We start from the raw sequence: 21,733 nt of genomic DNA on the forward strand, positions 1-21,733 counted from the left end.
TTTTTATTGATCTGTCTAAAGCATTTGACACCGTCAATCATGTCATTCTTCTTAAAAAACTTGAACATTATGGAATAAAAAACAATAACTTACATTGGTTCAAAGAATATCTATCAAGCAGAAAACAGTTTATACAATATGAAGCAGGTAAAACGTCCAAAAATATATTGACATGCGGAGTTCCTCAAGGCTCGATTTTAGGATCGCTGTTGTTTTCACTTTATATAAATGATTTATGTTGTTTTCACTTTATATAAATGATTTATAAAATTTAATAAGTTTGATTACATCAAACTTATTAAATTTTATTTTATTTGACTCCAACCTGTTTTATTTGCATAGGGATATTAAAACGCTTTTTACAGTGGTTAATGAAGAGTTAAACAAAGTAAATGAATGGTTTACATGTAATAAACTATCGCTTAACGTAACAAAAACTGAGTATATACTATTTCATAAAAAAAATAAAACGGATAATCTTCCCCTAAAATTACCTGATCTGAAAATAAATAAAATAACTATTACTAGACAAATATTTGTAAATTTCTTAGGTGTTATTTTAGATGAAAATTTATCTTGGAAGACTCGTATAAGCTCTCTGGAAAGAAAACTTTCAAGAAATATTGCAATAATGTATAAAGCAAAACCATTCTTAAACATTAGGTCTTTAAAAAATTTATATTTTTCTTTTATACACAGTTATTTAACTTACGGAAATATTGTATGGGCAAGCACAAATTACACAAAGTTGAAAAAAATTTATTCAAAACAAAAACATGCTTGCCGAATTTGGAGCAACAAGAAATGTGCCTTGCGAGCCACTTCTAAGTAAGCTTGGATCATTAAACGTGTACAAAATTAATATATATTTCACGGCGATTTTTTTTGATTGATTTTCTCCCACTTGCTATGGTTTAGTAGATTTTCGGAAACGGACGTAACGTAAACAATTTATTTTATTTTTTACGCGCCAAGTAAACAAATTTTCTCTAAATAAAAATTCAAAATGGTTTCTTAGCCATCTTTTTACCGTTCAAGTAACTTACTTTCAAACTCGTGGATAGACTCGATCCATGATGCATCTTATGATCTAAAAATTCATGCATTGGTTCATAATGTGTATGTCTAGAATTCCAGTTTGTAACCTATACCTTTTGATGACTAATGTCGTAAATATATATGTATTTCATTATAAAACAGTGATTTTTGTGTCTATTTTGCTTAAAAATACTATTTAACTGTAATTTAGACATATAGTTGTAAACTGGAATTTGAGATCAAAATGAAATTTATCTTTATAATTAATAACATTGATAGTTAAGGAAACCGTCACTTAGTCTATCCAGCTGATTATTTCTAGTTTTTGTCCTATTTTTTTAAATAAATTGAATTTCTATATCTATATAACTTTTAAAGAGCAGATTTTATAAAAAAACGTATGATATGTATTTACACTTTAATAAAAGCAAAAAAAAAAAAATACATAAATATATATTTATAGCCCTAATACAATGCTAAAGATGGTAATTTTTTTCAACTTTTCATAAAAAGCAAAAGATTGCGGACGTTTTGGACCAAATTTCGTATTTCTTTAAAAATTGCTTTGGGAATTTTTAAGGCAAAAAAAATCGCCGTGTTTAGTCTTACAATTCATGTATAAATCAAAAAATCTCCAACAATATTTAATCAATATTTTAGTAAAATAAGCCATTAATACCCCACCAGATTTTCCAGAGACAGTTTTAAACTACTACTACTACTACTACTACTACTACTACTACTACTACTACTACTACTACTACTACTACTACTACTACTACTACTACTACTACTACTACTACTACTACTACTACTACTACTACTACTACTACTACTAAATTAGAGTAAGATTATTTTGGTTATAACTCTGCTTTATTCCGGGGAGAAGTAAAAAGATCAGACCCATGAGTTAGAGATTAAATGTGAGACTTACTTTAATTAATGACACTGTTGAAGACTAACCAAAAGTTGCTAGAACCTAACATACAAATAAGAATACACTGATAAGATACAAGATTTAGTAAACTGAGAATAACAGAGCTTAACATCGGACAAGACTTATATTGGCTTCTTGCAATAATAAAAGAACGTTTGCTCTTAAGTGAGATGTTCCTGTAAAAAAGATGAAAAAAATAATTGTTTAATAAAGCAACTGCTCAAGATAGCGAAAAATATGGAGTTGAATAAGGGTTGACTTAAAATTGAAGAGAGTTAATAAAAGCTTCCAAGATGCACTTTATGCATACATATTATGGATATAAACATATATGTTTGCTATTTATTTAGATGCTGGCATACAATATCTTTTCATTGTTATATAAACTTTAGTATTTATATGGTGTAGTACTTGCCAAGACAAGGAAAGAAGGCATATTCTTAGACAGTTTAGAAAAAACGTTGTATCGAACAACGTTTGTTAGAAAAGATTAAAGTAATTTAGGTATCAGCATGTAGAGAGGTAAAAAGAAAAAAATGCTCTAGATTATTTATATTAGAGAAACAGCATAAAAGAGGAAGGCTTAAGCCTAATGATGATGATCATCATCATGACCATGATAATGATGATGATCACTATAACCATAATGATGATCATTATTATCATGATGATGATTATAATGATTATGATGATCATTTTGATCATAATGATATTTATATATGCATATATATACAAAATATAATATGAATTTTGAATTGAAAAAATATACTTAAGGATGTATAAATGTTTATGCAGCCCAGGTCACAAACCTGGTCCCGGCTATATTTTATCAAACCCGACCCCGGCCCCGGTCACTTACTTACAGTAATACCCAGTTGTCTTTCCCCCCTTGCTATCACAGAAAGCGAAATTTTTTAACATTTTTTAAACACTGCTATTGATAATCTGAGATTTAACTAATATAAGTTTTTCTGTTGTTTTTTTTCTTACCAATGTAGCTTATTGGGTTGGAGCCAGAACTCTAACCACTGTGCCACGGCTGCAAATTGAATTTTTCTTTCTTCATAAATTCAATTTATATTTCCTCCCTTTAAATTTTTATGAAGCAATTGCGGTTGAAAGATGTGATGAAAATAGATCCCGAAAAACTGTGCCGAGGAGGAGGAGGGGGGGGGGAAGAGGAAGAGCAGTGAAAGTGCAATATTTCCACAATTCAACGACTAGAAAGTTAGTTTAGTTATTTTTTGTACGAGTAATTAGATGGTAATAGAGTCAAATATTTTGTTGAAGTTGTTTAATGGGGCATAACCCGATAGACAAAAAAATCTTCAATATTGATAGTTAAACAATTTTTACTACATATACAATAAATATACAATAAAACTAAGAAAAATTGAAAAAAAATAAATATTGGGGTTGCCATTGGGACCAATTTTTAAGTGGTGGAAACTTAAAAATTGCCAATTTTGTGACAAAAATTTTCTTAAATGTAAGAGCTAACGTGGAATGAAATTTTGTATATAACTAGCTTGATGCTAGACTTGAGGTATGCAATGAACCTCAAAAACTTTATAACTAACTTATTCCTTAAGACCGTGCTTCATTTCTTTAAATGATTTAAAAGCGATGCTAATTTTACCCCTCATAGTGACTAAAAAATGGCTGTATTTTGTTTTTAACACATACATTCATATAATTTTTAGGTTTATTGCACAACTTGCTACATAGTCAACAAACTGTCTAAATATGATAAGTTTTGGTCAAATCGTTTCTGAAATATCTTTGCCACAGTCAATAAAGTTAGTAAATTTTTGATATCTTATAAAAAAATGTTTTAAAAAAAAAGTTATGGAAATTCTATTTATAACAATAATTATATTTGATATGAACTTTTTTTATCTATTAAATATAGCACTATAGACTATATTCAAATGTTAGATGCAATCCATCCCTGTTCTACACATAATACAAACCCGTCATACGCAAAACATCCAACTACTTGTGTCAAAACTTTTTTTTTCTAATCTTTCTTTAAAGTTCAGAGCCATTTAAACCACAAATTGTACATTAGAACTTAAGTTCAAAAGCAATTCTTAACTTCTTTTTGATTTAGCTTTATTGAATGAGCACATGTGTACACTCTCGGCGCAAAAGAATGATAAAAATCTCAGCTAAGATTGTCATCTTAACTATTCGGTTCCCTGTAATCTTTTTTTTACAACAGTCATCAATTACTTCAGCCTTTAAACCATTTAACTTCTTATCAGAAGCTGTTTTGAGCTGTTATCTTTAATTGTAACTCCTAAGCTTTCAGTAAAACTTTCAAGTCGAGTATAAGGGTGTTAGTTACTATGAAACATCATACTTTTTCGTCGCTTAGATCAAAATTTAGGAGATGGTTTTTCCACTTCAATTTGTATATATATATATATTTAAACTTGTTAGGTATACTATATTAATAAATAAATATAGCTCAACAGCAACAAGATTATCTTATAAAGTATAAAAAATTGTTATAAAACTAAAAATTAAACATACATTTAAACCAATTTTTAGCAAGAATGTAAATCAGTACGCAAAATCAGTAAATCAATAGGAAGAAAATCAACTTTAAAAAAGTGCTAAAAAAAGTGTAAAAAAGTACTTAAAAACGGTTGCTATGTGCGTTGCTAAAGGAATTAAAAAAACAAACATCTAAATGAAATTTTGACCAACTTCTACAACAGTGTCAACCAACCAACAGTATCTATTTAAAAGAACCAACCAACTAACAGTATCTATTTAAAAGAAATAAATATCATCAACAGTTTCTTAACAAAATTGAATTAAATTAAGTGTATTTTTGAAAAAATAGTTTTTTTAAATAATTTACAATTTTTAATGGGTTTGTGCCCCCTTAATCAAACTTCTTTATCGTATTTTATCTTTATAAAATAAATCTAGTAAAAAAAAATTACCTTAAAGAATTAATTTTGAAAATAATTAGTTATTATAAGTTTGCGGCCGTGGCGCAGTGGTTAGAGCGCTTGCTTTATAAGCAGGAGATCCAGGTTCGAAACGAACTCTGGACAAATTTTAGCGTCACGGTAAGGAAGGAGGCGTGAACTTCCTGGGTAAATGCACTTCCGCGGTGCTCTGTGACAAGACCGTTAGGACTTCTTGGGGCACCTAAAATTAAAAAAAAAAAAAATAAATAAGTAAAGGGATTGGGATGTGTATCGACATTTTCATCGTCCGCGGTAAAAAAAACTCCGTCAGTGTGGGAACAGACGGTTGTATTGATATGCCGTCATTGCAAAAAGGAGCGGTAGTTGAAATTCAAAAGATAAGGGGAGACCGGGGCAAGTTGGCTCGGTTTTTACTCTATGAGCTCTGTAGCCCTAATAGTACATTTTTTAAAAAAATATTAAAGTGTAGTCTTAAAGAGTATAAATTTGGGTAACTTATGAAATTTGCATTCATTTATTTTTATTCATTTTGAGGGCCTTTCCGGGCCCTCAAAATAAAAAAACTAAAATTGCGCCAACTTACCCCACCACGGGGTAAGTTGGCGCAAAAACGGGACGCGTTTTCTTTGGAGCGATAAAAAATAAAATAAAAAGTTTCGTAGATATTATTTTTACGAAATATTATTTATCTAATGGCTTCCATGACCATTAGCTCTTTTAAATCGTTGCGATCATGAAAAGCTCCACATAAGATATTTTTTATAATGAACTAGTAGTATATAAAACTGTTTTACGGAGAATCACTTATTTAAGTCTAAATCACTTATTTAAGCAGAATTGTGACAATTTTAATGCTAAAATCACAAACAATGACCTAATTTTTTTATCCATCAGCATCAGATTCAAATAAAATAAATTGAAATGACTTTTTTGAACAACAATCCTGGTTTTACCATAACCTAAATTTTAGTTGTTAATTCGTAAAAGGTGGGCATTATATATTTCTCACCCAGATACCTAACACTTGTCTCGACCAATAATCTACATTTAAGAATGAATCAGTAAAAGGATCTTTAAGTAATAAATTGATATTTCTTTACTTCAGGATGTTTGTATTATAGAATTTTACTGCATTATCCAGGAAGCGACAAGATAATTACTGAAACCAATATGTGGGTGCGTAGGATTTTATATAAAACAGTTAAAACATGTAAAAACCATAAAAAGATGTTCTTATTACAATTCATTTAATCCCTTTATTTAAAATTGTATTTTTTAAATGCGTCATCTTGGAAGTAACGAAACCAATAAAGTAAGAAAATTTGTTCAGAATAATTTACTGTTCACGCCAATCCGTACTTTGTGCGTCCGAGTATGCTAAGTATTTACGAGGTACTTGATTATTAATCCATATATCAGAAAGAACAGCATACAAGCCTAATAAAAGAGATGTTTTTGTATATCGGTAACAAGAAAAATGATAACAACAAAGGTACGTTAATTATAAAACATAAAAGAGAATTCACAGTTCTCGTAAAAAGCACAATAGCCGGTTCACCCGCTATCCTCTATAGACGTTTTATCACGCCGATATCGTAATTATATATGTAATTTATTCGTGCCTTTAACTCAAACAACAGCTTTTTCTCTAGCTATTAGTGTTCATGAGACAATTTTCGGCGCTTTCATCTGTTATATTTTAACTTTGTGTTATTATTGCTTTTTCTGAACTACACCTTAACTTTTTTTTTTGACAGATTAAATCGGTTTTGAAAAATGACGTTATTCTAAACGGTAATTTCAAAGGTAAAATTTACTCGAGCACAATTAAAAAACGATCATTAATGTAAACAAAAACAAGTTTTGTGCAACGAGTTGAATCAAATCATTTTTCCTCTATATAATTTCGAAATAGTTTCAAAAGTAACATAATATACAAATTAGTATTGCAGCTGATTATAAATACGAGTTGGAGAGATTACTCAGAAATCTTCTTAGCAATTTCAAATGGAGAAATAATAATGTAATCAGTGAAATAAAATAATAATAATAATAAAAAAATGACTGAAATAGTTTATAGATTATTACTAATTAATTGATTTAAATGTTTTAAACTAATTTGGTTTTGTGATAAAAATTATCGCATAAATAACTGAAAATTAGAACAACCTCTATAGAGTAGCAAAATGCAAAAGACGACAAGGTAAATAGTGTAATGAAGTGCCTCAAGACCTCTGCTATTTGTAACATTTATAAATTAGAAATTACTATTAGGAATGAATTTGGCTACAAAAAAAAGTTAAATAAAATAAAAAAAACACCAATTTTTGTCATTAAAAACAAATAAAACTTTCTTAAATTTTAATTTGCTCAAAAGTTGTTAGGCAGTATCAGCATTAAAAGCTTATTTACATTTATTAGATCTACTTGAAAAGATTTCAAATGTTTCTCATATATTTTCTCAAGTTCGGGGTTATTATTAGGTTAAAACAAGAGAAAGAGAAATGAATAGACAGATGGATAGTTAAAGTTATATATATATATATATATATATATATATATATATATATATATATATATATATATATATATATATATATCTATATATATCTATATATATATATGCACATATCCTTATCTCGTAGTTGAAAGAGACTTATGGTTAAAAAAGTCTCTTTCAACAACATTTTTAAGTTGTCTAAAAGTTAAAACAATTAAAATAATGCGAAAATACATTAAGTTTAATTGTTTTTAAAAAACTGTTATAATAATGACTTGAAAGTTTTTTAAATTAATAGTGCTTTTGTCGTTATTTTTTTAAAACATATTGTGTTGCTACATAAACTATTTTATAGCCTGCTGCTACAAACGAGTGCTGCTACATCGACTGAGGGTTTAGTTTGGGCAAGCGGCAAGCAATCTATCATCTAAAAAAAAAAAGCTTTATTCAAGCTTTTAAACTTTTTCTGGTCTGGTTTATTAGCAGTCTCTTTAAAACTACAGTTTATGGATGAAACTTTTTGACTACCATGCAAGACAATATATATATATATATATATATATATATATATATATATATATATATATATATATATATATATATATATATATATATATATATATATATGTATATATATGTATGTATATATTTATTGTTGTAATTCACGAAATTTGATTAGTTAAGTATCAAATTAAAATTAACAAGTAATTAAAAAGTATTATCATGAAAAATAAAATAAAGAAGTATTAGAAAAAAATGAAAGCCATGCAACTACCAATTATAAAAAATTCTCCATCATTCAAAAAAGGATCCATACCGAGACAAAAAACTGTAGGGTTATTATTTTTTTGTAATTAATTTTGCGTTTATAATTTATGTATTATAGGTTATTTATGTCATGGCTAATTTTGTAACATTTTAAAAATATATAATATAGCAATACTCTGGATGGCTATGGAAAAAGGGTGTTTTAAATAAAGGCAGTTTAACCAGTAGAAGATGGTTTGAAATAAAAGGAGATCAATTGTACTATTTTAAAAATAAAGGGGTAATTTTTTTAACCTTTTTGGAATTTTAAAATTTTTAGTAAAAAGGATTTTAGATTGTTTGTAAAAAAGTAAAAAGGTTTTTAGTTTGTCGTTCCAATATGAAGCAATGTGAAGTCCCAAAAGGTATTCTGGTCTTAAAAGTCACAATATTTCTCTATATTTCTAATTGTTGGCGTTCAGGAACTCTTAAAATATTGAGAGACTCATATAATACTGTGTGTATGTGGTAGTCCTTTTTATTAAATAGCTCACAGATTCTAAGCTCTTGGACAATATAAATTTAAAATTAAGAAAAATCCTAAATTATACTTAGGGTCAGTCAGGGATGTGAAACCCCATACCCCTGTTTGCCCTAGGTACAATTTACTTTTAACTAATTGTACTTAGGCACACAAACTGGTGTACCTAGTCAGTTACCTAAATATTTTGTAAGTTTTATAATATCCAACAACATTTAATTGAAATAAACAATTTATAAATCAAAATTGATTTTTTTTTTAATAAAATTTTTTTATTTCATTTATTTCAAAAGAATAAGAAAAATCAGAAGTATATATTGAATTTCACAGAAATATATGTGGAAATGCACAAATTGAAATTTTTATTTTAAATTATTATAAAAAGGAAATTTATTTCATATAAACTCATCTTTTTAGGACAATAATGTTCTTGGTGAAATATTTCTCCCAGGTAATGAAATAGTGAAGTTAAATACAACAGCTGATTTGAATGGAAAGTATGTGTTTGAAATAACTGGCAAGTTTATAAATCATTATTTTCATTATTTTTATTAAAAAAATAAAAAAGACAATAACTTTTAATTATTATCAATATATTATTTTACAACATTTTTTAACAGCTAATAAAGAAATAAATTCTGAGAAAATTCAAAAAACAGCAACATTAGAAATACATAACAAAAAGAAATTATGAAAAAAAAAAATTAATTTTACATCTTAACAACATTTTTTTAACAGCTGGTAAAGAAAGACTTGGTCGACCTGTGACTATGTGTTCTGAAAGTTTATTACTTGGTGCTTCATCTCCTATGGAATTAGAAGGCTGGATAAAAGCTTTGAATAGAGTGATTTATTCAGTAAGCAGTTAAACTTTTTTTTATTTTTTCACATTTCCAAATTCAGATTCTTATAAGATGTCAAATTTGTTTTATTGCCTTTTTGTGTATATATACATGATAGGGCTGTTATCCATTGTTACTCATTTAAATTTTTTTTATTTGATCTAGCGAAAGCATAATAAATTAATTTCAGTTTTAACTTACAAACCCAACCAATTCAATATTTAAAAGATGCTTAGATGGTAGTTTTGGAATGTAACATGAAATATAGTTGGTCTTGGTCATAAAAATCTAATGTAATTGCAAGACAGTTGAATATCTGATTGAAGTTGTAAAAAGACTTTTTATGTTCAATAGATGAAGTGGCCATATTAGTTTTTTTCAATTTCAGCAAATCAGTTTTGAGAAGCTCCTTTATCAACTAGCTACTGATACAGTTTTATTTAAAAAATCTGATGACTGCAAAAAGATTAGATATAAGGCCTTGCAAGTGCCATTTTTGAATCTGAGACAAGATTTGAGTGCTTTTAAAGCACTCCAATTCTTTAACACTTCCAGATCTTTTTTAGTGCTTGTTTACGACTGTCATATGAATCGCTAACTTGAAAAAGAGGACATGTCATAAAAAGCATTTTTTTCAGAAACTATAAAAAACTGTATATTAGACAAAGAATGTTTCAATTATATGATGATTGTTTTTATTTTATGGTGTGTTATGTATTGAGTACTAAAAAACAAATTTTATTATTTGTTCCTTAAAAGATACAATTTTGATTTAGAACATGTTTTTTCCAGTTAACAACAATATGACAACATAAAATAAAATAAAAAAGGTCCTTTAAAAATAATGTGGGGGGCTAATGACAACATACTTTTAATGTTGATTTTTGCATTTATGACAGTTTTTTATGTAAGTAATAAATAAAAAGTTTTGCAAATGAAATGTTTTTTAATAAAGAAACCAAAGTAAATTCAAATTATTAAGAATTAGGAAATAAAGTTCTAATTTTTGAAACAAAAAAAGTTATTTGATATGATTTTAAAGAGCTACTGAACTGAAAGAACTTTAGTCCTCTTCTATATTACTACACTGTCTAGTTAAGGTCTATTATAAGGCACATTAATAGGCCATCCTCTAAATGGTTGCTTAAACATTTGATAAAGCTTTCAACAGATCTTACCAATGTAAAAGATGCATTTTTTGAAGAGGTTGATAAATGCGCTTTGATGTCTGTATTGCCAAGATCTTTTATGTAGTTAACAAAATCTTCAAAGTTTTCATGCCCATCCTTTGTGTGCAATACAATATACAATAGTTTCACAGATTCGTTATGCCATTGTAACTTGCTGACAGTGCTATATTCTGGTCATACTCAACAAAGCCATTCGTTTCCAGATGCTGAAGAAAATGCATATTTGTAGGGTTTTTCCCATTTTGCTTAAATCTGGTGAGCAACTAAGTACGAACTAGTATACTGCCAAGTTGAATCAATTACTTCATCAACATCTAGAAAAGGTTGCTCTTTAATATATTGCATTCAACAATAGCACCATCTTTATTTTTCTTAGCAGGCTTGACTTGTGTGTGGTCTAATCATTCTAAAATTCATGTTAATTTATACATTTTTAATTTAAAATAATAAAAAATATTAACAAAAAAAAATTCTAAATAATTATTAAATGTGTCCGTTTCAAAATAAAAGTTTTCTTTCAGCTTTTAAAAAATTTATTTCTTAATTTATAGAAATTAAAATAAAAAAGTTCTTTGTTTTAAAAAGAATACATAATTTTTTATGCTTTAAAATGAACATGTTCTATTGCGTTTCAAAACGAAAAGTAGAAGAAAAGTTTAACAATAAGTTGAAAAAAATACTTCAAAAGTTTGCTATTTAGTAAACTTAATTTAAAAAACTTTTTGTTGATTACATAACTATAAACAGTGTGATTTCTAAATATGCAAAGAAATAATTAAATAAGTTTTCTCATCAACTTCTATAGAAAAAGAATATAAAGAAAGAAAAAAAAAGTATATATTAAAATTGTAACCTAGTTTTTAATATGAGTTCGCACAGCCTATTTTGTTGTCCTCTCCGGCTTTTCTCCAAATTTTTTGGGCTCCATCAGATGACTTTAACTTAAATTTCGATTCGTCGCCTCACAGGATTTTTTTCCTGAAGATTAACGGCATGTTTTTGAACTTGTTAGCAAACTCCAATCTTCTTTTCATGTGTTTCTTACTCAAATATGGTTTGTTACACACAAGTCGAAATATTTTTTTGAAAATTTTTATTACAGTAAAGCCGGAGAAGCCTACAAATTAGGCTGTGTGAGAGATACTCTCAATTATGGTGGCGGTAACGTGATGGTATGGGGTTCATTGGTTTTGAAGAGTATCGGAACACTCTAATTTATTGATACTGTATTGGATAAGGTGCAATACAGAAATATATTAAAGTAAAATTTGAAGTCATCTGCTCGAAAACTTCGGCTAGGATCTGGGATTTATATTTCAGCAAGATAATGATCCCATGCATAGTGCCACTAAAACCAAGGAGTGGCTTGCTGAAAATAATGTTGAGGTCTTGGAATGGTCCGCACAATACTGGACCTTAATCCCATTGAACATTTGTGGGAAATTTTAGATCGAAATATTGGTGATTGGTCATTCTCCAAAAAAGATAACCTCAAAATGGCAATTGTAGAAGCCTGCAAAAAGATTCAACTGGTACAAACAAAGTTTTTAGTCTAATCAATGTCTAGATGTCTAGAAGCTGTAATCCAAGCAAAGGGAGGCCCAACAAAGTATTAAAATAGTTGTTTTGTTATAAAATAATTAATTTTGAATCAAATAATGTGTTTGGTCGAATATTTTTTTGACAATAAAAAAACAACCTAAGTTCCTTTATTTTAATACTAAAAATTTTGTGATTTATATTTTACATTAAAATAAATAAAATCTATTTAAAAACATGTTGTTTTATTTTTATTAATCTTGAGTTTACCAAAAAAATCTAAATTTATAAAAATACAGCACTTTTTTTTGGAAAAATATTTTAAAAAATATTTGGTCCGATAATTTTTTGAGACACTGTTTATATATATATATATATATATATATATATATATATATATATATATATATATATATATATATATATATATATATATATATATATATACGTATATATATTTATGTATATACATATATATATTTATATATAATATATATATATATATATATATATATATATATATGTATATATATGACAAATAAAATGACAAATTTTCTAGGTCTGAAGTTTTAGGTCTCGAGTTATCCATTTTGTTGTAGGTCTGAAGTTATCCATTTTGTTGTAGGTCTAAAGTTATCCATTTTGTTGTAGGTCTGAAACTATCCATTTTGTTGTAGGTTTGAAGTTATTCTTTTTGTTGTAGGTCTGAAGTTATCCATTTTGTTGTAGGACTAAGGACTAAAAATAAAATTTTCAAATCATTTTGGTTTTGAAAACTTAGTTCTGTTATATAATTTAAATAATGTTGAATCTAAATGTGAGAATGATTTTTATTATGTTTATTAATTGTTATAACTTTATTTTATATATCACTTTATACCATTTCTTTTTTGTTGCACCCATTTAGTATTATTATTAGAATATTATTGAATTAAAATTAAATTTTTAGCCTTTTGGTGGTGGAATGTTTGGTCGCTCAATTGCTGAGACAGTTAAAATAGACTCACTCAAAGGTGGAGGAATGGTTCCTATTATTGTTGAAAAATGTGTTGAATTTATTCGAAAATATGGTATTTTTTAAAATATTAATATATATTTATTTATAAAAATATCTATGGGATTTATAAAAATATTTTTAAGTTTATTTTAAATTATGTAAATAAATATAAAAAAAAAAAAAATGTAAGTTCAATTATTGTACATAATAAAGAGATTTTTTTTACTTTGTAACATGAATAGATTAATAGAACAAGGTTATTAGATTTACCATGATACCATAAGTTTCCTGTTGCATGCTACCATGGATCCGCTACTTCATGATCATGAGTTCACCACGGTCACTTGTGGATTTTCATATGAATGCATTACAGTTTTGATTGACCATTTCTATTCAGATTTATTCTTTTTCAAAAAGTTAAATCACTGATAATAGATTTTTAAAATGTCTGAGTGCTTCAAAGTAAAAGTTTTTTTTTTTTCACTTGTGTCAGTGTTCTTTAAAATGATTAAATGACAAAATAGCGATAAAAATTAAAACAGAAAAAATGTATTATTTTATTACAAATCTTATGTAATAAAGGTTAATGCTATAAAAGTTGTGTATTAAGCATACGTTATTTCAAGTTTTTGTTTAAAAATGCAGCGTTTAATAAATAAAACTTTGAAAATTGTTTTTTCATAAACAATCTTTATAAAATTAAATATAGTAATAAGTAATATATAATAAAGAGCATTCATTTAATAATAAATACTAAATTTATGAAATATTAATGCTAAGTTTATTAAATATTAAATGCAGTTAGTTAGAAATAGAAAGTAATGAAAAAATTTTCTCCAAAAGTAGATTTTACTTGTGTTGTTTTGCTTTGAACTGTGAGAAAACATCTGTTTAGATTTATATTAAAAAATAAACAATATATTTAGGTTTAGACGTTGAAGGTATTTTTCGAGTCCCGGGTCAGCAAGAAGATGTGGAAAGTCTCAAATCTGCATTTAATAAAGGTATTTTGTGTTTTTTTTTATCAATGTAGTAGTGGTGTAATGGTAGCTTGCTTTGTAGACAAAAAGTTTTATCCCAACCCCGATCTGTGTAGTAGTACCACACTCAACTTGTTTCTCTGCAAACCATCTTGTTTTTAAATTTTTGCCTTTACAAATATTAAAAACCTTGGAGAGAGCAACACTTGTTTAACGTGAAGATGTTTTGGGGTTAATTAAATATTAACTAATTAATCAAATCTTAACATATTAATCAAATCTTAACTTATTAATTAAATACTAATTATTATTTTTTATAAGTTATTGCATAATTTATATTTTAAGAGTGTTAAATATAATTGAGTAGAAGAACAAAAAAAAAATTGACTTTTTGTTGGGAAAATAAAATTCCATTTAATATAATTTGTAAATTAAATCTATTTGTAAAAATTAGGTGAAAATCCAGATCTTCATATTGAAAAGCATAAAATTGATGTAGTTGCTTCGGTATTAAAGCAGTATATTGGTGATCTTCCAGAGCCTGTTATCCCGTCAGAAAACTGGGATCAGTTCATAGCTGTGGGTGCATGTGAGCATGATTTTCTGTTAGTTTAACAATATATTAGCATTGTTTTATCAACTTTTAATATTTAATATTTAAAAGTATTAAAGATTTATCTTTTTTTGTTTTAGTACATAATATAAACCCTTCAGCTGCACTTGCAAAAATAGAATATTTACTTCAAAGAATTCCTAGGGTTCATTATAATATGCTAAAATATTTGTGGTAAGTCTAAACTTTTTATTCTAAATGATTGTTTTGAAATTTATTGTGTGACAAAAGTATGCACTATGTATTTATTTATAGTAGATTTCTCTTTGAACTTCAACTTCACTGTGAATCAACTAAAATGTCTGTTACAAACCTGGCATTAGTATTTGCTCCGAACATTTTGAGACCTCAGGTAAAAAAAAAAAAAAAATTTATTAGGAGGACAAAAAAAAAAAAAAATTTCCACAAATCAAATTGTTACATTATTTATTTATAAATTAGATTATTAAAAGTCAGTGTGATATTTTCCTTAAATAGAAATATATTTCTGGTGATAAACTGCACTTTTAAATAGAATTTTAGTTAAAATTATTTTTAATTCAGTTGTTTTAAACCATTTTTTCTTGTAGGTTGACATCATATAGAAGCCACTGAAATGAATTTTTTCTAAAACCGTAAAAAATTTTAAAAAACTTTATAGTAAATAACTAAACTAACTAAATAGTTGCTTAAAATAAAAAGCTTTTGAAATTATTTTTAAATCTAATTATAATGTACCCGAGGTTACACATTTTTACAAAAAAGTTTACCCACTGTAAATTGTTTGTTAATGAATATTCTCTCCTAGTTCCAAAATTTTGTATGTAATTGTGCGGACTGGATAAGTTCTGTTCTTTTCATAATGTTAATTATGAGAAAAACAGAACTTACCCAGTTGGTAAGTTCTGTTCTTCTTCTTTTTCAGAGTACTAATTTGACAGATTTAATCTGTTACTCAAATATAACAAATTAATTTGACGGATTCAATCTGTTTCTCAAATATAACAAATTAATTTGACGGATTCAATCTGTTACTCAAATATAACAAATTAATTTGACGGATTCAATCTGTTACTCAAATATAACAAATTAATTTGTAAAATTAAAGAATAGTTTGTTGGTGTCACAAAATACTCATAGTATAAATATATAAATAGTATAAATACGAAAAGCCACTGACAAATAGCTAAATTTGAATAATTCTTCATAATCTATATTCCCTTTGTAAAAAAATACTTGTATAAACCTAACAAGCTATTTCATAGTATTCATGTAAAAGATAAGCAACTTAGTTACACTGGTTGGTATTAGAGTCATGTTGATGATGAGATGAGGGTTTTGGATCAAGAGTAATAAACCTTTTGTAGAGGTAAAACTAGATGAATAGTTGAGTGAATAAAAAAGTTGGCTAAGAATTTTACAAACTCAATAATCCAGCTGCCTTAATTTTTTAAACTCAACTGCAAAAAACATTTCTTTTTCATCTGGAATTGAGGTTTTTCTTTTACAAAAGATTACTTATAAATTATGAGTTTCGCTGTTTTTAATTTAAAGTTTATGTGCACTGTGTATCAGCTAAAAAATAGTATCTAACACTGCATATCCATATGATTTCAAAGACTTCTTCTGGAACAGATTGTTTTAGTTTCCTCCTTTGCTGCAGAATGAGTATAGAAAACCTAAACATACAAAGTATGTTAATTCTATACTTTTTTTAAACATAAAAATGGAATAGAATATCTATATAAATAAAATAATCCAGTCAATTATGTTTTTTTTAGATATATTTTAGTTTTTATAGCCACATAACTAAAATTAAAATAAATATAATATGTAATTATATTGTTAAATGTTTTTATCTTTTGAATTTTTTTTTTCATATTTTATGTATTTATTAGCAAAGTTAAATAGAATGAAGATTTTAAAGCTTTCTTTTGCTTAGAAAAAGGAGGTTGCAGCACCAATTATATCTTTATATATCTTTACAATATTGATTATTATATTATAAAGTATTATTATTTTTTTATAGTTTGTATTAGTTAATATTTGTTACAATATGATATAATTGACTCCACTTTTTAATTAGACTTTTCAAAAAATAAATAGATTAGATTTTAAGTGATGGAGTTGGAATGAGAGTAAAGCAATAATTTTTTAGACAAATGATTTTATATTTTAAGTTAAGAACTTTCCAAAAGTATGTAAATATCAATGTTCCATGAAATGGTAAAATATCTGATATTTTCTTAAATGAAACACTATTTCTTTTCTATGTAACCTCTATTCTAATCACCATTTGGGTGCTTAAAAATTATCACATCCAAGTTATTTTGCAAAAAGCAAATCATTGATTTTGAAAAATGATTCATAACATAAACCTTTCAGTGTTAGCATTTAAGAGCCACATATAACATGCTTTAACTAATTCCTCATGAAAAATTTTTTTGGTTCCTGATTATATATATTTTTTCTATTAACAGTCCAGACAATGTTTGCTTTGGACCGTCATATTTCTTTGATATGGATAGAGATGGTTCTCTTTTACCATTATGAATTAGCATAACTTAAGCAGGCTATGACTTAAGTGGGTATGGCTTAAGCAGGCTATGACTTAAGCATGCTGTGGCTTAAGCAGGCTATGACTTTAGTGGGTATGGCTGTCATTTTATACTAAGTTGCCAGAAGAAATTGAAAGGGAGTTTAAAATCTTTTCATCTGACTAATCGAGAGTCTGACTTTTATTATTAAATTTAAAGTTAAATTAATTATTAATTTTAAAATTAAAGTATTATTAAATTTAAAATTAAAAATCTGTTTATATGACTAATCCATGACTAAAGTCTGACTTTTGGACTCTTGACTGAGTCCAAGTTAACAAGACCTATCATAATCTCTATGTACTACACAGAGATTCTAAAATTTTAGCATGTAATGTTATTTTATGGTGAGACATTTTTAGACATTTGTTGTTGTTTTTTAGAACAATGAAGACCCAGAAAACCTGTTGAAATCTTTAGCTTCAGCTAATGCTACTACCATGGCTTTAATAGTTAACCAAAACATTTTGTTTCCAGTGACACCAGATGAAAAGTATTATCAACCAATAGCAATTAGTGATGAAAAGTGAGATTTTCTTTTCTTTTCTTGCTTTTCAATAATAAAGGAATATAAAAAGTATATATTTTACAATTTCAAAATGATATTTCTATACTTGTTTTAATGTAAAACCTGTTGTGAATAACTCTAAAACCAAATGCAAAACATGCAAAATCTCAGTGGTACATAATGGAGTTTTTAAGAGTAAAGGAATAGACCATTTATAAAAATAAAAAGAAATTAAATTTTTTTGTTTTACATCATATAAACATATATATTATCTGAAAATAATTTTTGATTAGATAAATATATCTTTATATGAGTGTTTATACTATACCAATAAATAAATATATATATATATATATATATATATATATAATATATATATATATATATATATATATATATATATATATATATATATATATATATACACGCGCTCTATATATACTATATATATATACTTTATATACCATTGTCTTCTTTGCAAATGTTTATTTATAAATATTATTTACAAATGAACATTTTTGATTATTTTTAGATAAAAACTTTACTATTATATTTTATATCATTTCTATAATCTAAATATTAGTTTTAATGAGTTAAATACAGCAGTGACCAAAATACTTTAGCCAGCCAGATTTTTAGCTATTTTTGCAATTTTTGACTCCTCATACTAATCAATATTATTAATTCTGTGAAAATAGTTTTTAACAGTTATTGGATAGCTGTTTAGTAAGGGACCAAAGTCACTTACTAAACACTTTACAAACCTGGCCCTGGTCCCAGTTCATGAAGAGTTATTGTAGATAAGAAACAGAACAGGAGCAAAGATAGAACCTCGTGGTACTCCTAAAGTTACTGGAAATGAAGAAGAGTATAGACCTTCAAGACTTGATTCTGCAGTTGGAAAGAAATGATTCAATAATTTTAAAATTTTTATATGAAGAAACTAGATAATATTGGAGAGAAGACAAATAATATATATCTATATAAATAATCTATATAACTATCTTTTGCACTCATGATAGTGACATGGTTGTTACATGAGATTAGAGATATTGCAAAACACTGGCCAAGCGTAAGCTGTATGCAAAAAGACAAGATAAGTTTTCCATATTAAATCAAAAAATGGTTTTAATTGATGATTCTATCTCTAGTTCCATCAATTTAGACAAATAAATGTAAATTGTAGGATGGTTGGAGAGCTCAATGTTTTCTAGAGTTTTTAAATATTGGAACCACTTATTTAGCAATCAATAATAGTTTAGCAAGGATTGAAGAAAGTTCTGGAGAACACTTTTGTGTTATGATAGAAATGTTGAATATGTTGTCTGAAGGAAAAGCCGTAGAAGAGTAAAATTGAGAATTGACTTTAGCACTGAAAGCCAGAATGATTTGGATGTCTAAGAATTGATTAATCTATTTAACTGGAATGGCTAGAAAAGTATGGACATGTATAGAATAAAGTATGGAATGGCTAGAAAAGTATGGCCATTAGATTCAAGAGTCAAATTAGAGGAAATGAATTAGAGATGCAATGTTAGACTTACTTTAGTTATGACACTGTTAAAGATTTTTCAAAAATCTCAGATTATTGAAACTATTCTTGTGAAAAAGGAATTTCTAATTTCACAAGAATATCTCTCTAGAGAACAAATGCCCAATGTTCCTATTGGAAAAAATCAATGTAAAAAGGTCCAGTCTGATGCTAAGATTCGTTATTCTCAGTTTACTAAATATTGCATCTTATCTCAGATATTAGATTCTGAGATTTTTGACAATAAAGAAAAAAAAAAATGGTTCTAGTTTACTATAGCAACTGCACAAGGAGGTGAAAATTATTAAAGTCATCTTTGAAGGCCAACAGTCATTTCTAGTAACTTCTGGGATACCTCAAGGTTCTATCCTTGGTTCTTTTTCGTTTCTTATCTATCTTAATGATTTTCCCAATTGCCTTACATCTGTGGCTCTATTCGCTGATGACTCAATTTTATACTCTTGTCTTGACAATAAGTCTTCTTGGATTATTGTTCACTACCAACCTCTTATGGAAACCATATATACAAACAATTGCAAAGTTAGCATCTGCTAAGTTTGCTTCTTTTTATTGTGCTTGCCATTTTCTTACTCCTGATTCCATTTTCCACCTCAACAAATTTGTTATTGGCCCCTGTATGGAATACTGTTGTCATATTTGGGGTGGTTCTTCTAATAATGCTCTTTCTCTTTTTGACAAGGTCCAAAAATGCATTGTAAACATAGTTGGACCTGCTCTATCTGCCAAGCTTGAACTTCTCTCACATCGTTGTAAAGTTGCACCTCTTTATCTTTGCTCAATTGAGCTATTATCTCTAGTTTGATCAACTAAAACTCATTCTTGCTTGACTTGTCATTCAACAGTCTCATTCTTTTACTGTTTCTGTCCCAGCATGTTCTAAAAACTTATATTTGTCTAGTTTTTTTCACCGCATTTTAACTCTTTGGAACTCTCTCCCATCCATAGATGAGATTTTCTGGGAATTCCTAAAATTCTGGAAATTCGCTTAAAACTCTTTTAAGTTTCTGGAAATTTCCGGATGGTTTTTGCTATTAATTTATAAAAACATTGTATAAAATTTTAAATACGACAATGTTTGCATTTAAACACATATGTTTTCTATAACTGAAAGTTTCATGAGATCGATTTTCCCAATAACTTTTTTTTCTTTTTTTTTTCTTTTTAATTCATTCAAATTAACTTTTTCGAATATTAGAAATTCCTTTTTGTTAAAAGTTAATTGATGTAAATTCTGTTTTAAAAGTTTACAAAAGTTTTTGTTGTCAATTATACAATCAAGAAGAAAAAATTATAAAATGGAAGTTAAGAGTTTATCTTACATTTCTGAGAGTTTCGCTGGAATTGGCTTTAAGAAAAAGATAACAATGAAGAGTATTATTCAGCCTATATAAGAAAAATAGAAAAAGCTGGGACTGTAGGTCTATTCTTTAACTGAACATTTAAATGTATAATTTCATCATAATTATATAGTTAGATTTGATATTTTAGGTACAATGTACAATATGTAGTAAAGACTTTTATTATGGAAGTGTAAATAGTCTTTACTCAGCCAATCAAAGTCTAAAATACATCATCAAAACTGTGCAGCAATTAAGTCAAACGAAGCTATACCGTCTATATATTGCCATATGGCACTCCAGATATTGTGCATATTGAAGCTAGACAGAAGCTATAACACTCACATTTATTTGTGAATACAATCTTCCAATATCTTTAACATCCCAAATGATCATTGAAAATGTTTAAAGCTTTCAATTTACAAAAAGAAGCATGTATGGCAATTATGCAACATGAACGGTGCTTTCAATAAGCTGCATGAAGCTTTTGATGCTGAGCTTGTTTTTGATATGAGAATAAAAATGTTTTCCCTTAACATAAATAAGTACTTCTCGGCAAAAAATAAGAAAGTTCTTAGTATATATGTAGCATATTTTTGCGACAGAAGTTAATAAAATTGTATTAAAATACTATGGATCATTATTGCTTGTTACGTTAAACGCTGAAAATCTTTTTAATGCTGTTTAAATTTATTTATTTAACAAAGACGCAATTCTGTTAAGTAATCTAGTTTTAAATTTATCAGATTCTACTAATTATATGAGGGTAAAAATCAGTGGGTTTGAAACAAGATTAAGAAAAGCAGTTTCTCACTTGTTTGGTATTGATGGTAATATTTGTCATCAGGTGCACAATGTTGTCAAAAAGTTTACTTCTTTTTTTGGCAA

General features: G+C 27.0%; 1 protein-coding gene across 2 annotated transcripts in view; it reads left to right on the forward strand.

Annotated features, from left to right (window-relative positions):
- The first annotated feature begins 6,318 nt into the window (after window positions 1-6,318).
- LOC100199962 (rho GTPase-activating protein 24) overlaps window positions 6,319-21,733 on the forward strand; it is a 36,166-nt gene continuing 20,751 nt past the window's right edge. The window contains exons 1-10 of one of the 2 annotated variants that reach the window (XM_065813295.1): window positions 8,100-8,254; window positions 8,361-8,471; window positions 9,129-9,228; window positions 9,450-9,568; window positions 13,232-13,352; window positions 14,206-14,283; window positions 14,714-14,848; window positions 14,953-15,046; window positions 15,128-15,224; window positions 17,832-17,974. In XM_065813295.1, coding sequence (XP_065669367.1) covers window positions 8,180-8,254; window positions 8,361-8,471; window positions 9,129-9,228; window positions 9,450-9,568; window positions 13,232-13,352; window positions 14,206-14,283; window positions 14,714-14,848; window positions 14,953-15,046; window positions 15,128-15,224; window positions 17,832-17,974 — 1,073 coding nt within the window. In that variant the 5' untranslated portion in view covers window positions 8,100-8,179. Of the gene's footprint in view, window positions 6,416-8,099; window positions 8,255-8,360; window positions 8,472-9,128; window positions 9,229-9,449; window positions 9,569-13,231; window positions 13,353-14,205; window positions 14,284-14,713; window positions 14,849-14,952; window positions 15,047-15,127; window positions 15,225-17,831; window positions 17,975-21,733 lie in introns of those variants that run through there. The other variant, XM_065813296.1, reaches the window with a different exon arrangement.

This window comes from Hydra vulgaris, chromosome 12, assembly GCF_038396675.1.
Source record: "Hydra vulgaris chromosome 12, alternate assembly HydraT2T_AEP".
Taxonomy (NCBI): domain Eukaryota; kingdom Metazoa; phylum Cnidaria; class Hydrozoa; order Anthoathecata; family Hydridae; genus Hydra; species Hydra vulgaris.